The 14,205-nt window shown below is 38.5% G+C and overlaps 1 protein-coding gene across 8 annotated transcripts in view; it reads left to right on the top strand.

Annotated features, from left to right (window-relative positions):
- The window catches only part of DOCK4 (dedicator of cytokinesis 4), a 438,192-nt gene that overhangs the window by 371,188 nt on the left and 52,799 nt on the right, over nt 1-14,205 (top strand). For 5 of the 8 annotated variants that reach the window (XM_045495355.1, XM_045495357.1, XM_045495352.1 and 2 more), the window contains exons 31-34: nt 6,787-6,935; nt 8,655-8,740; nt 13,788-13,814; nt 13,959-14,054. In XM_045495355.1, coding sequence (XP_045351311.1) covers nt 6,787-6,935; nt 8,655-8,740; nt 13,788-13,814; nt 13,959-14,054 — 358 coding nt within the window. The remainder of the gene's footprint in view (nt 1-6,786; nt 6,936-8,654; nt 8,741-13,787; nt 13,815-13,958; nt 14,055-14,205) is intronic. The other 3 variants (XM_045495353.1, XM_045495356.1, XM_045495351.1) reach the window with 1 other exon arrangement.

Genomic DNA, 14,205 nt, shown 5'->3' with positions numbered 1-14,205 from the left:
ATCATTTTACTTCATGTGACAGAATGATTTCTGACCAGGATCTGTATATATACATAGTGATATTCATAGCAATTTGAGGAAGCCTTGTTACATATAATTGAGCCCCCTGTTCAGTGCTTGCTGGTAATTTCAGCAAATAAGTGAGTTAGCATCTTGAAAGCAATCTCCACCTGTCTAAGGCCAGCTAGAAGAAGTCTATGATGTATCTTTAGATTCAGCTCAAAAATAGCATCAGTTTGTCTTACTTGATGAGTATCCCTCTCAGTCTTTATGTTTTGTCAATTCTTTGTGGTGTTTTTCAAAAGCAGATAAAGCCCTGTACTGCCCATATTGCATTTGGCATTAATTTAACAAGATGTTTTCCAAAGAATGCTGCATTGGAATGCTGTTGTGGTTGATTAAATCCTTGTCAGAGCTCAAATGATAAAACCAGGACAGATTCGTTTGAGTTACCAGAATGTTAGAAAACATGGCAGATTTCCCTTTTAGATGAATATTAGCCTTGCTAATGGTTATGTAGTTGTTTCCACATAAATCTTTACTGAAGCCAGGATAGCTATGCACTTAGGGCCATGACCATGGGCTTGTTAAATAAAGCTGGTGCCTTTAGTCTCCCTAATGATCTCATGATATACTTGATAAACTTTTCCCAGATATTTTGTCCTTAAAAAAAAAAAATATTTCTACCTCTCTGGTTTTTGTGTTAAATTATTTCTTTTTTTCGCTCAAAAATCTAGACAATGTGGAAAATCTCTGGAACATATGGATCCCCCCAACACATGATCATGTCAGTAGTCTTTAGAACATCGGTACTCAAATGGACCTGGAGCCCCAGCAGCATCACTGGGAGCTTGTGAGAGATGCAAATGACCTGGCTCCACCCCAGACCTACTGAAACAGAATCACTGGGAGTGGACACAACTGTGTTTTAATAGGTTCTCCAGATGATTCTTGACTAAGGATTGGAAAGCACTGCTTTAGATACTATCCCCTTTCTTTGTTTTCCCAGCCCTAAAGACTAGCTCTAGCTTAGTTCTACCAGTCTGTTAGAAAAGGCTCATTATACTCAATACAAATTCCCAGCATGACATAGTTCAAATACAAGATGAGGGGAAATTTTCACCCCATTCCTTTGTTTTTGTATTATTTCCCTGGAGTTGTGTCCTGACTTTTTTAAGACTTCCAAAACATAAGGTGAATTTTAAAGGTCACTGCTATTGTACAACAACTAGACTTGGGAAATGTTCAGAAGTGTTAAAGCCTCTCTTGCGACATGAATTTTTACAAAATGATAAGAAAAATTAAGGATTCGGAGTGCTATTTTAACACCCCTTAGAGACCTTAATTCAGCTTGTTACTTAGGAATCTGAAAATATATTTATTACAATTTGGTTTATGGAAGATGTCACATTGAGTGTTTAGAATGCTAAAGATTTTATTCAGATAATTATAGATGTCCATTTCTTAATGGAACAGGACAACAAATTCAATGTAACATAATTCATAAAGCCCTGGCTATGTGCAAGTTATTTGGAGAGATATAACAAAAATGGTCCATGTCTGTACAGAGCTTAGTTTTAAAATGTTACATTTTAAACCTTTTGTCCAGTTTCTGTGAGACAAGAAAAATCTTGATAAAAACCAATCACCATGTTTTAGTAAAGCAAGTAAGCTTTATGATTTAATAAATCAAGATCCTCAGTAATTTTTAGTAGATATAAAAAACGCTAACTTTTAGAAAGTAAATTGCAGAAAGGAAATAATACTCAGAGTAATTAATACATTTTTGGCCATTTGAAACTACCCAGTTAGTCTAATACAGAAACAAAATTTTACTGAACAATTATTATTATTGTTATTATTATTATTTTAGACAGAGGGAGAGCTGGGGAGAGGGATGAAAAGAGACATTCTTTAGCAGGCTCCATGCTGAGCATGGAGCCTGATGAGGGGCTTGATCTCATGACCCTGGGATCATGACCTGAGCCCAAATCAAGAGTCACATGTTCAACCAGCTGAGCCACCCAGGCGCCCCTGAACAATATTTTTCAATCAGATTTTGGTCATTAATATTTACCTAGAAGTGTGGAAACTCTTTCATATGCTAGGAACAAGTTGGTTCTTCCATTCTGTTGAGGACGAGGAATAAAGGGCACATGTAATTTTGTCTGCTTTTCAGCACAAAGCTGTACGATTTCCGAATCTTATCATTAGATCCCTAGATTTACCTATGAACAATGGACCATATAGCGATTATAGGTTTAATTTTTTGAGGAAATGCCATACTGTATTCCACAGTGACTGTACTATTTTATATTCCCACTAACAGTACACATGAGTTCCATTGTCTCCACATCCTTGCCAACGCTTGTTCTTTTCTCTCTTTTTCTCTCTGTCTTTTTGAGAATAGCCATCCTAAGGTGTGTGAGGTGGTATCTCCCTGTGGTTTTGATAAAATACTTTTGAAGAGTAAAGACCAAGTAGTGAAAAGCAAATACCTTTTCTTAAATGTGTTCATTTCCAAGTGGAAGGACTAAAAATGTTCTGTCAAGACAAGGGGAAAGAGAAGGGGGAAGGCATAAATCCCCGCCCCCCAATTTTATACATTAGCACTATACTTACAAGAATAGTCTACAAAGAAAGAAGCTAGTCTTGACTACTGTGTCCCACCTTTGGCATTCATCATGCTTCAAGGTTAAGTTTTTTCTTGCTATTTTTAGTTGAACTAACATTCTTACTAAATATAAAGTGGGCTCTTTTTTCCACATTTGCAAACACAGCGTCTTGTAACTGCTGTAGAAAAATCAATACTTCCCTAACAGGCTGTTCTGTGCCCATAAATACAAAACTCCAGCAGCCCAAGTAGCAGATGCCCTAAATACTTCAAAACAAGACCATGTGGCTGACAATTAGAGATGGGGAAAGTATACTAAATCTTCAGTTTAAAGAGAAATCATTTAAATAAAGTTTATTTTGCTGTTGTCATACATAGCTCAAAATTTTGCTTTGCTGATTGGGGAGGAATTAGGTTTACTATAGTGGAGAGCCTGTTCAGGTTTGAATAGGGTCTGTGTTCCCAGACTATGTTTTCAGCAAATAAGGCTACCTTCATGCATTCCTGTATAGTGATTTAAATGTAGGTGTGGCCTGTCTACTGTCAGTAGAAAATCAGGCTACAAAATATACTGTATGGACTTAGTTGGATTGTGATTAGAAGAAACCAACTATAAATGACATGTTTTAGGACCATCAGAGAAAGTTAAATTTAGGCTGAGTTTTAGATTAAGGAATTATTGTTTGCCTTTGTTAGGTGTGGTAAACGCATTGTAATTCTGTGTGTGTGTGTGTGTGTGTGTGTGTGTGTGTGTGTAAATAATAATGTCCTACCTTAAAGATGCTTACTGATTTGCATACAAGTAGAATGATATATCTCAGACTTGCTTTAAAGTACCCTAGAGGGGGGAAAATAGTTGTGGTGATAGACGAAACAGGATTGATTGGCAAAAATGTAGATAATTGTATGGAGCACCTGGGTGGCTCAGTCGGTTAAACGTCCGACTTCAGCTCAGGGCATAATCTCACAGTTCATGGTTCGAACCCTGCGTCAGGCTCTGTGCTGATAGCTCAGAGTCTAAACCCTGCTTCAGATTCTGTGTCTCCCTCTCTCTCTCTGCCACTCCCCCACTTATGCTCTGTCTCTCACCATCTCTCAAATAAACATCGAAAACAAGTTTCTTTTACATGTAGGTAATTGTTGAAGCTAGATGATGTGTATGTGGGGATTTGCTTTACCATTCTTTATAATTTTATGTATATTTAAGTTTTTTCATAGTAAAAAACAATGTTTTATTGAAGTATAATTAACATACAGTTATGTTAGCTTCAGGTATACAGCATAGTGATTCAGCAATTCTGTACATTACTCAGTGCTCCCCAGGATAAATGTGGTCATCATCTGTCACCAAACAATGCATAATAAAAAATTTTTCAAAGAAGAAAATCAGGTTGTAAAATGTCTATAAATAGAAGAATTTTTTTTTTTAAAGGAGATTCAAAAATACTCGGGCAAATAGTGATACATAAAGTAAGTGCATGCTAATGCTGTTCTTGATTAGAGAGGGCCAAAGGATGCCAGGCCCAGGAAAGATTAAAAAGGAAGATGGTAATGTTGCAGCTCTGAATCTCATTTCACCAAGCCAGGGAGGACTATTCGGGCTGGCAGGGAATTCGGTTTTATTTTGTCTTTCTTGCCACTTCTATTACCCCTCCTCCACACATACCCAAAGGCTGTGCGAAGATTTGGTGTCTTACACAGTCTCAAAACCGTGGGGAAGCCCTCCTGGTTATTGGTTACATGATGCATATATGGTCCCTTCAGTCCATGGCTCTGTGAGGGAATAGCATCCATGGTAGACCTGGAACCTCTGAGGCCATCCCCTAGGGGCAGAGTCATGGAATGGGTGTAAGGCCTGCTAATCTCAGGATGGGCTGGAAGTCTCCTTCCCTGTTTCTCTTTCTTCCCCTCTTTTGCCAGAATATCTTGAATAAGCATTGAGTAAGCTAGGCTTTTCCAAATGACAGTATGAGTTTTTGAGTTCAGGTTGCTTCTGCTTTCTGCCCTGATGAAAATAACTGAGGAAAGCGATCCCAAAAGCTGGCAGCTAGTTCCCTGTTTGAAATGTGTGTATTGGGAGGATGGGGGAGATACAGGGAGAAGAGCTAGGGATTGACACTTCTCTATATTCTGCCACAGTGAGCTTGTTCAGTCTTGAAAGGACTCATTCTTTTGGAGGAAAGTGTACAAGGTTAGATTAATAAGGAAGTTTCTTCTGATGAATAAGAAGGAGGTGTTCTTGCTTGAATGAGGAGAACTAAGGAGTCCCTTGGGAAAGATAAAATGGTACCTGGATCACAAAGAAAGGTAGGAGAGCAAAAGGAATTATAAGCCAAGTTTATTCCTCACACATAATGGGTATGAATAAGTAATTAAGAGATGGTGAGAAACAAATTACTTTTAATGAAACCTGAAAGAGAAAGGAAAAGACTGTGTGGTTTCAGTGTTGGAAAGGATAGGGACTTTCAGATAGGCTGGGGGGTGTGGCTTGTGTCCTGCTAATGTCCCTAGCATGGAGGAAAAGGGATGGGGAGCCACATGGTGAAGATTGCTGAACTATTTCTAGGCACCTTCCAATCGCAAAACGCAGTGACTTTACAAACACCTGCTTGGGTTTGCCTGTCTTTGATCTCATCCATCATTCCCCCCCCCCCCCCAATCTCCAAATGTTTCCTTTCATTTTCTTTTAAAAACCCCTCTAAAGCCAATATAAATTTAAAGTCCATATTTGCACCCCGGATTTATATATATCCAAGCTCTTCGGCCACACTCATGCCTTCTAGCACAGAAAACAAAATAGAGAAAATGATAATTAATGCAAAGGTATTTAACTCCAAAATGTGCAAGTAACTCTGAATGGTATGAATTTGTGTATATTTGACTCTTGCATAAAAAAAAGACTAAAGGTAGAAAAGAATAAGGGGAAACTATCTTCTTGCATGAAGCCAGCTCCCTTCTGCTTGGCTTCCTAACCTGTTCTGTGGGTTTTAAATGATTGCTTTCAGTGTCACATGCTTCAGATGCTAAAAGTTAGTGCTTATTATCAAAATGAAACTCTGAGATTTAACATAGATGATTAGTGTAATGAACTGAAGTCAACACTCATTTGCTAGATGAAATCATCTGTGTCCACCCCACCCTCTACCTTCCTTTCCTCGGAAGTATCAGTACCATACCTTTGTGTACTTTGGTAATTATACCATTTTGAGTTCACTGTCGTTACACTGTAATCTTTTTAGAAAATTGTTACATTCTTTTTTTTTTGAACTACCATTTACTTTTTTGTTTAGGCTGTGTGTTTATTATGTTTAAAAACATAAGAAAAATTATATGATGCATGGACCACTTTTTTCATATATAAAAAGTGCCTATTATTTTAACCACCCAGAGATAATAACCTTTGTGGTTAACATTAGGGGATAAATCTTCTTGACTACTTACCATATATATAACTACATACACACACACATATATGTTTCGTCTTTTTAATGAAGGAAGTACCCATCCATACTGTATTTTACCTTGCTTTTTCTTTTTTAAAATTTTTTAACATTCATTTATTTTTGTGAGAGAGAGAGCGAGCGAGCAGGGAGCGGGCAGAGAGACAGAGAATCTGAAGCCGACTCCTGAGCCATCAGTACAGAGCCCGATGCAGGGCTTGAACTCACGAGCCCTGAGATCATGACCCGAGCTGAAGTCGGACACTTAACCGATTGAGCCACCTAGGCACCCCATACCTTGCTTTTTCAGTTAATCGCATTGAGAAACTTGGCCTGTTATCCTTCCTAACCCTCATTTTTAGTGACTGCATAAAAAATTCAATGTGTGACTATATAATAGTATACATAACCAATTCCTGATGACTTAACTTCCGGTGTCATTTTAATTCATCATTTTTAATTTGTGGTGTAATTTTTAATGGTATCTTACAGCTTTTTTTAACTGTGAAAAAGTAAATCCCCAGTTTTTTAATATAAAATGATGGAGAAATATTAATCAACATATGGAAATTTACTGTTTGTATATCTGCTTAGGGAAATACATTCTTGCCTGGAGAGACAACTCTAATTGCATGTACTCCTAGCAATCATTTTAAATAAATTGAATAATATAAATTTTCTGAAATCTTCTTAAGATTATATACTGAAACTTGAATGTTTGATTCAATTTAGGAGAGCACAAGCTTCATTTTATCCCTGCCTTGATTGGCCCTTTCCTAGAAGTGACCTTGATACCACAGCCAGATCTCCGGAATGTCATGATTCCTATTTTTCATGACATGATGGACTGGGAGCAGAGACGGACCGGCAATTTTAAACAGGTAGGTGGACATGCTTCTCAGAACAGTTGAAAGAGTCTCAGTTCTGCTTGAACTTCTCTGAGCTACCAGATTCCACTCTGAGTTGGGAAATAAGTATCGAACAGACTTTCAAGGGGCCTGGATTCCAGCCTTGCCTGCCTTCTCCCTTTCATATGGCCTTGGTCACCTCTCCAGTTCGTGTTCCCCCGAACCCCTGTGGAAGCCCTAAAATCCCTTTCAGCTGAAAAATTCTGCAACTTCCAAGTCTTTGTTAAAGAGCTGGCAGAGATTCTTTTTGTTCCCAGTTGGCCACAACACAGAGGAATTGGAAGGTTAACGATTCTTAAAATCATTGGCCTCTCAGTGGTTCACACATTGCATTTGGTGAATGGCTTAGTTTTGACCATTTGGTGCACAGAATGTTTTATTGCTTTTTGCTTGAAGCATTGAGAATTAATTTAAACAGGAAGGCAGTGGAAATTGTTGCAAAGGAGATTCTGAAGAGACGAGCCTATCATTTCTCATTGACTAGGTTCTGCTAGGTCTGCTCCAGTTTTGGAAAGAATAGATGTTTTTATTACAAAATCAGATCACGTAAGAAATCAGCTGATTTGCCATGCCAGGTTACTCAAGTTAGAGATGGTAGACTTCCTTTCTGTCGGCGCTGTCCCGCACTAACTTGTACATGCTCACCTGTGTGAAGGATCTGGCGCCCCCTTCGTGCTTCTCCCAGTGAAGCCTCTCTCAAATTTTAGAAATGATTGTCAACGGTCTGAGCAAGCTGAATGCATACACAGCACCCTCCCACTGCCAGAAGCATGGCTTTCTCCTGTATCCATATCTACATTTCTTTTCAAGAAAGCTAATCACTGAACAAAAGGCTATTTTAAAATTGTTCTGGTGTGTGGGGGGGACCCCACTGTCCTTTCCTTTTGTCTTCATACCCTTATTAGAATTTGATTCAAAGGAATAACTGAGCTTAGTCCTTTGACAATGTCATATATCCCTCCCAATCTGTCATTGCTTACCTCTCTCTGGCCATGCAGGGGTGTTTCATTTTCTGTCTCTGCTGCCTCAGACAGATGAAGGGGCTATTTCTGCTTTTTCTGATACTCAAGGCCTAAAGGATTTACATTCTCGAAGATATAAATGTTTTGACTACAGTTTTTCAGGAAATATGTCCTTTCTCTCTCATGTAGCTTATTGCTGACTTAGAATATTTCTATGGATCTACCATCTGTACATGGATAAGGCAAGTTCTCATCTTGAGCAGAGAGATTTAGGGCAACCTCGAACTGTTTTGAGAAAGAAAAAAAAATATGAAACACATCAAAGATTTAAATTAACGTCTGTGGGTATGTTACACTGCTAATGTTCTTACACATATAGTGATTTTTTTAAAAAAATAAATAAATAAGTAGGACTTGCCAGTTTTTATAGCTCTTAAAAAAATTCACATGTTTAAGTGGGGCTGCAAGCATTTGTGTTTGAGTCAACAAATAGATAGATGTCTTTGGTGGCAGCAAACGCTACCCTGCCGGGAGTTTGAAGTTGTGCTACTCTATCTAAATTAGCCCCTAGAACTCCAAGGGGATATCTGCTATTAACCGCAGCTTATGATAATGTTGCTTTCACAAAATTTGCTGCCTTTTCCCTTGCAGACTTGAGTATGTTTCAGTTTGCCTAGAAATCCCACTTTGTGAAGGGAAAGAAAGGGAGTAATATTTGGGTATGTTTCAGGTGGAAGCTAAGCTAATTGACAAACTGGACAGCCTGATGTCAGAAGGCAAAGGTGATGAAACATACCGTGAGCTCTTCAACAGTATGTGAGTAATATGTTTATCTCATGTTGATTGCATCCAGAGGATTTTGTGTCCGTGCTTAGCGGCTGAGAGCTGCAAAGACAGCTTGGGTCTCACAGGAATGCTTTGTCTTTGTGGAGTGTGAAATAAAGGATAATTGCCGAACTCTGGCAAATGGATCTTATTGTGTTGATGATTAGACACGTCTCCTTATTTTAATCTCTGATGAGGTCAGGTCACATGTGTTATGTAACAAATCTCACTCTTTTCAAGCCCCAGAATTAAAACCAGGCTGCAAGATAATGATTTTAAGTAGGGTTAACGGTGGGGGTGGTAGGAGGGGCGGGGCGTGGGAAATGGTGTGATTCTCGAGTTCCTGTGCAATGCTTTCCAAAGCAAGATATCCTTGGCTGATTTGTTGTTGGGAAACTAACATAGTTGGCATGTTTTTCAATACTTGATTTAATTCATCGATACCCATTGCTCACCCACCATTATTAATTGCTTTCTGAATGTTTCTTATTAGAATATCACAGAAGCAAGTCATTTTTAGTAAATTCTCTGATTTGGATTTGAATGGAGTCTAAATACCACAAGAGTGCTGTAAGGAGACTTTGAAGTTGTCCTTATGGACAGAAGGGCAGAATGTGACCAAGTGCAGGATGAATTGCTTACACCAAGGTTTCATCCGCTGTGTGAAATGGCCAGAGAGGATATGTGAGAGTGTTTTAGTATTTTAGGAGTTTAATTCTAACACTTGTTTTCTCTACATTTTCTGTGGATCTCAGTCATTTTCAGTCCTAGGATATTGATAAAGTGCTTCTATTTGAAGGAAGGACTACCTCATTGTGCTTGGAGAATGTTCGCACTTCTTTCAGAAGTACAAAAATAATTCAGCGATACCTTTTCTATTACAAAATATACTCTTACTTTTATTTGTGCCTAAGTGTCACGTAAAACTATTAATACTTTTGGGGCACCTAGGTGGCTCATTCGGTTAAGCGTCTTGATTTCAGCTCAGGTCTTGATCTCAGGTTTGTGAGGTCAAGCCCCACATTGGGTTCTGCACTAGGCATGAAGCCTACTTTAAAAAAAAACAAAAAAAAACTATTAATGCTTTAAAACTGATAGCCAAATGCCAAGTTGTATAATTCATTTTATGATTAATTTAGAAAAGTAGATATATTAGTATACAGGTTTACAAAGTATTATTAGTGACTGATAGATTTAAACTGGCCTGATTGAAAATCATCCCTGAAGCTTTTAAGAAAATTACATTCAAAGGAAAAGCCAAGAAGGGGTATACAGATTTCCTAGGATGGTGGTGGGTGATGATAAAATACATTCTTTCTGCTGATTCCTAAACAAAACCATTTTCTTCTGATACTGTAATTAAACTGGAACTTTTAGTAATTATTCACCAAGCCCTCATTCATTCTAGTGTACAAAGCGTCTGTATTTCATGACAGCTGGAGTTTAGCAAGAATTCTGATTAAAACCTCATCCAGTGTAATAAATTGCCTTTGAAAACTGCTCTCATTTCGGTTACTAGTCCTTGGTTTGAACAAAGAACTAAAATGAGAAAGCAGTAAGTGAAATGAATCTCTTGAGATTTGTGATTAATTATGTATAATAAATTCACAAGATTAATAAATACATCATTTTATAGTGCCTCTTATCTACTTTAATAAAGGCCTATAGCATGCAATTTGGATTGCTTGTGTATAAATGTAGCTTTGAAATAGAAGATGTACCGTGACATTAGAATCAAACTAGTAATTAATATATTAAGCGTCTATAGTTAGGACTGTTTCAAGGTGCCTGATTCATTCAATGGAGATTATTTCTCTTTTATGATTTTTAGCACATTATTAGAAATGTTGCTATAAATATTTTTCTTTCATGCCTTTATATTCAGCATATTGGGATTAAATAAAACCTAAAAGTAATAATTAAATATCATTACCACCTGAGCTCAGAAAAGAAAGTGAAAATCTAGCTGTATTTCAGGAAACAATAAAATGCTTTTTTGGCAATAGAAATCACAAAGACTTAGTATAAGCACCTTGAGTCACTGCACACATTATGAATTAGGAACATAATGATACAGGCTCTCATTTGCTCTCTGTAATTCATATCTGAAACTTCATAAAATTTGCTCGGAAGCTGAATGTAGCTCACTGCTTCCTTAAAATGTAATAGTTGTCCAGATAGCCTCCTTAGAAGGAGACTTGACCTTTGTGTAGCAGTTTCCTTCCCAAGAGCTCACTTTGCCTTTCATCAACCCTAATGTTATCTTCATTTACCCATACTACATTTTTTTGAAATAAGTAGGAGTCAGGATTTATTATTTTTGATAATGCTGAAATTGTAGGACATAGACACCAATAGTGATATATCCCGAATAGAGTATCAGAACTAAATTCTAATTCCCTTGGCTCCACTTGGTTCACCCATTGGGTTTCATTTATCGAGCACCTCCCTGTGCCGGGTACTCTTCTAGGGCTGGGGGCACTGCAGTGACTATGCTGTAGGAGTGCACAGTAGGGTTTCCAGAAGAGATACCATCACTCTCACTTCTTCCTCATATGTTGCTCTAAATAAGTAAATAAGTCTCCAGATTCTTTGAGGGTCTTTATTTAGTGATTTAGTTTTAGTTTAATTTTAGTTTAGAGACAGAGCATTAGCTATGCAATACATATTTTAGGCATCTAACACTTTGGGTTAAGAAGAGTGTGGACAGGGGCGCCTGGGTGGCTCAGTTGGTTAAGCATCTGACTTTGGCTCAGGTTATGATCTCTCAGTTTGTGAGTTCGAGCCCCACATTGGGCTCTGTGCTGGAAGCTCGGAGCCTGGAGCCTGCTTTGGATTCTATGTCTCTCTCTCTCTCTCTCTGCCCCTCCCCCACTCACACTCTGTCTCTCTCTCTCTCAAAAATAAGTAAACATTTAAAAAAATTTTTAAAAAGAAGAGCGTGGACAGACACAGATGTTTCATGTAGGCTTGATGGCCTCCATACCATTGCATTATGATAGAGAAGTAGATTTAGGGTCAAATCCTACCTCCCCTGTTGATGTTCTTTCATAGGGTAAGAGCCTATTGAGCATAATGTCATCCTACAGGACTGTGGTCTATTGTGCTCTCCAGTGTTATGAAGGCCCATTGCCTATCAATTAGCAATAAAAAAAAAACACCCTTCACTGTTATCAGAGGACTCCCCTGTATACTCAACATGGGCCCATGTGCATGATTATAGACCAAATAAAAATACCCAGTCTCACCCAAGTTATCTAGAAAGACTCGTCTCTTCTTGCTGATAGGTGCTCCTTCTCAGTTTGTATCAGGTAAACTGGGAGAACAAGCTTCTGGACAGAAAGAACAAGGCTGGCTGCAGATGAATTGGGTTCTAGGCTTGGTTCTAACCTCTGGGTCTGGAATTAGTCAAGGGAGTGGGATCGGCAGGGCTGTGCCTCTTCTTACAAGAGGGTTATGTAGCTCTGAGTTCTCACTGCATCAAGAGGCTGTGCAAATTAATGAAATTCATGCCCACAAAAGAAGTCTCTATGTATTTTTAGGATTATTACTTAACTTGAGTTGTTTTTCAGCCTGTAAAGTATATGAGGTGTGGGCTGTCACTTGGGGAAATTTCTACATCATCCTGCATTACTTTGGCATTCATTTGACTTCTTGGTTCAATACCAGTTTGGCATTTAAGCTCAAAACAGGTGCCGTTCAGAGGTTATTTTGTTTTGTTTTGTTTTGTTTTTAAAGAAAACACATTTTAAACAAACTAGGGGACCTTTCCTGGGGGATTAGTGAGGACAGGCTCCATCCCTTCATGTGCTACTTCTCTCCCTCCCTCCCCCAACTTAATCTAGGAAGCAGTTCAGAATAAACCAGAAAAACAAATGGCCAGGGCTGCACAGGCAACAGATGAGAAGACAAGACAGAAGGCTGGGCACTGGAATGGCAATAGCAAGAAGGGGGAAGGAAAATTGAGAGACAACATAGCATAGGAAGGAAGGAAGGGAAGAGATGCAGGGAGGGAGGGAAGGGAGCGAGGAAGGAAGGAAGGAAGGAAGGAAGGAAGGAAGGAAGGAAGGAAGGAAGGAAGGAAGGGAAAGGAGACAAAAGGAAAGGAAAGGAAAGGAAGGAAGGAAGGAAAGAAAAAGCAAGCAAGCAAGCAGGCTTTGGCAGAATAGCTTTTTTCTTTAACATTTATTTTTCCTCTAAGCACAATATGTGATTGGGTTAGATTGCACTTGTGAGAAATGTTTTCTCTCTCAGTTATTCCTGAAACCAAGATGAAAGGGAAACAAGATTTTTTAGACAGAAATGATCATTAAATTCGGAGGGGAAGGGAATGATCCTCACGTTGCCATGCCTATGTTCTTACTTTTATCTTTTGGGGGAAGTTCAGTCATAAAGCCTTTGCCAAGTGTATGCTTAATTTGCCAAGGGGCAGGAGTGAAAGTCAAACCTATCCTAATTATTGTGATTATTATTATTATTTTCTGTTTACATAGTGCCTGTGCTCCAAGGTGCTTAAGATTAGGGGAAATGTAGGAGGAGAGATGAGGTTTGGCACTTGTCATCGATCTGCTGTAACTACCACATAGACAATCCTCTGTGATTAATGACAAAATGAATGAAACTGTTGAGTGAGTGCACAGATAGTACAATATGTATTGAGTGGGCAAATGTGAAGGGAAGGGAAAAAACGCAAAACGTCATACCGTCTGTACAAGGATTTTCCTCTAGCAGTTGCATTGCAGTAAAATTGCCTGGATGAAGATGCATTCCACTGAGAGGTAGGAAAACATTCTTATGTGAATAAACCAAGATCTTATTTTAAAGGAAACTTAGAGGTACTCCTGTTTTCGCTTTTCATAGTGTTATTTGCTGTGGTAAGGCTCAAGCCTCTGTTAGTGTAAGAAAGAAGCTAGAGGGAAATGTCTTTGATCTGTGAGGTGCTTGTATATTTTGAAAATATGATTATATGCATGTGTTCGTATTTTATGACTTGGATAATCTGAAAATCAATTTGCTTTGTCAATGCTTCCTGGATTAGAATTCCACTATTTGGTCCCTATCCTAGGTAAGACATTGTTTGCAAATCGTGCTACTTGTGAGATGTTGCAGTGGTTGCTAAGGCATTTAAGGTACTGATGAAAGTAAAATGGTTGTCATGGTGACTGATAAAAATAAATGTTGAAAATGCCCTGGGTTCTTTCTTTTCCAGTCTACTAAAGAAAATTGAGCGGGAAACATGGAGGGAGAGTGGCGTTTCATTAATTGCCACTGTAACTCGTCTAATGGAAAGGTTGTTAGATTACAGGTAAGCGAAGTCCCATGTTTCCCAGATGCGCTATGCTCCAGCTAGAAAATCAAAGAGTTAGAATACAGTCAACTTTCCGCTTGAGTTAATCACTCAAAGAGTTGGTAATCAGACCACAGAACCTTGTGCAATAAGGTGATGGACTTCTAAC

The sequence above is a fragment of the Leopardus geoffroyi genome, chromosome A2, assembly GCF_018350155.1.
Source record: "Leopardus geoffroyi isolate Oge1 chromosome A2, O.geoffroyi_Oge1_pat1.0, whole genome shotgun sequence".
NCBI lineage: Eukaryota > Metazoa > Chordata > Mammalia > Carnivora > Felidae > Leopardus > Leopardus geoffroyi.
The sequence above is the reverse complement of the archived record's forward strand: the minus strand, read 5'-3'. Positions and strand labels throughout refer to the sequence as shown.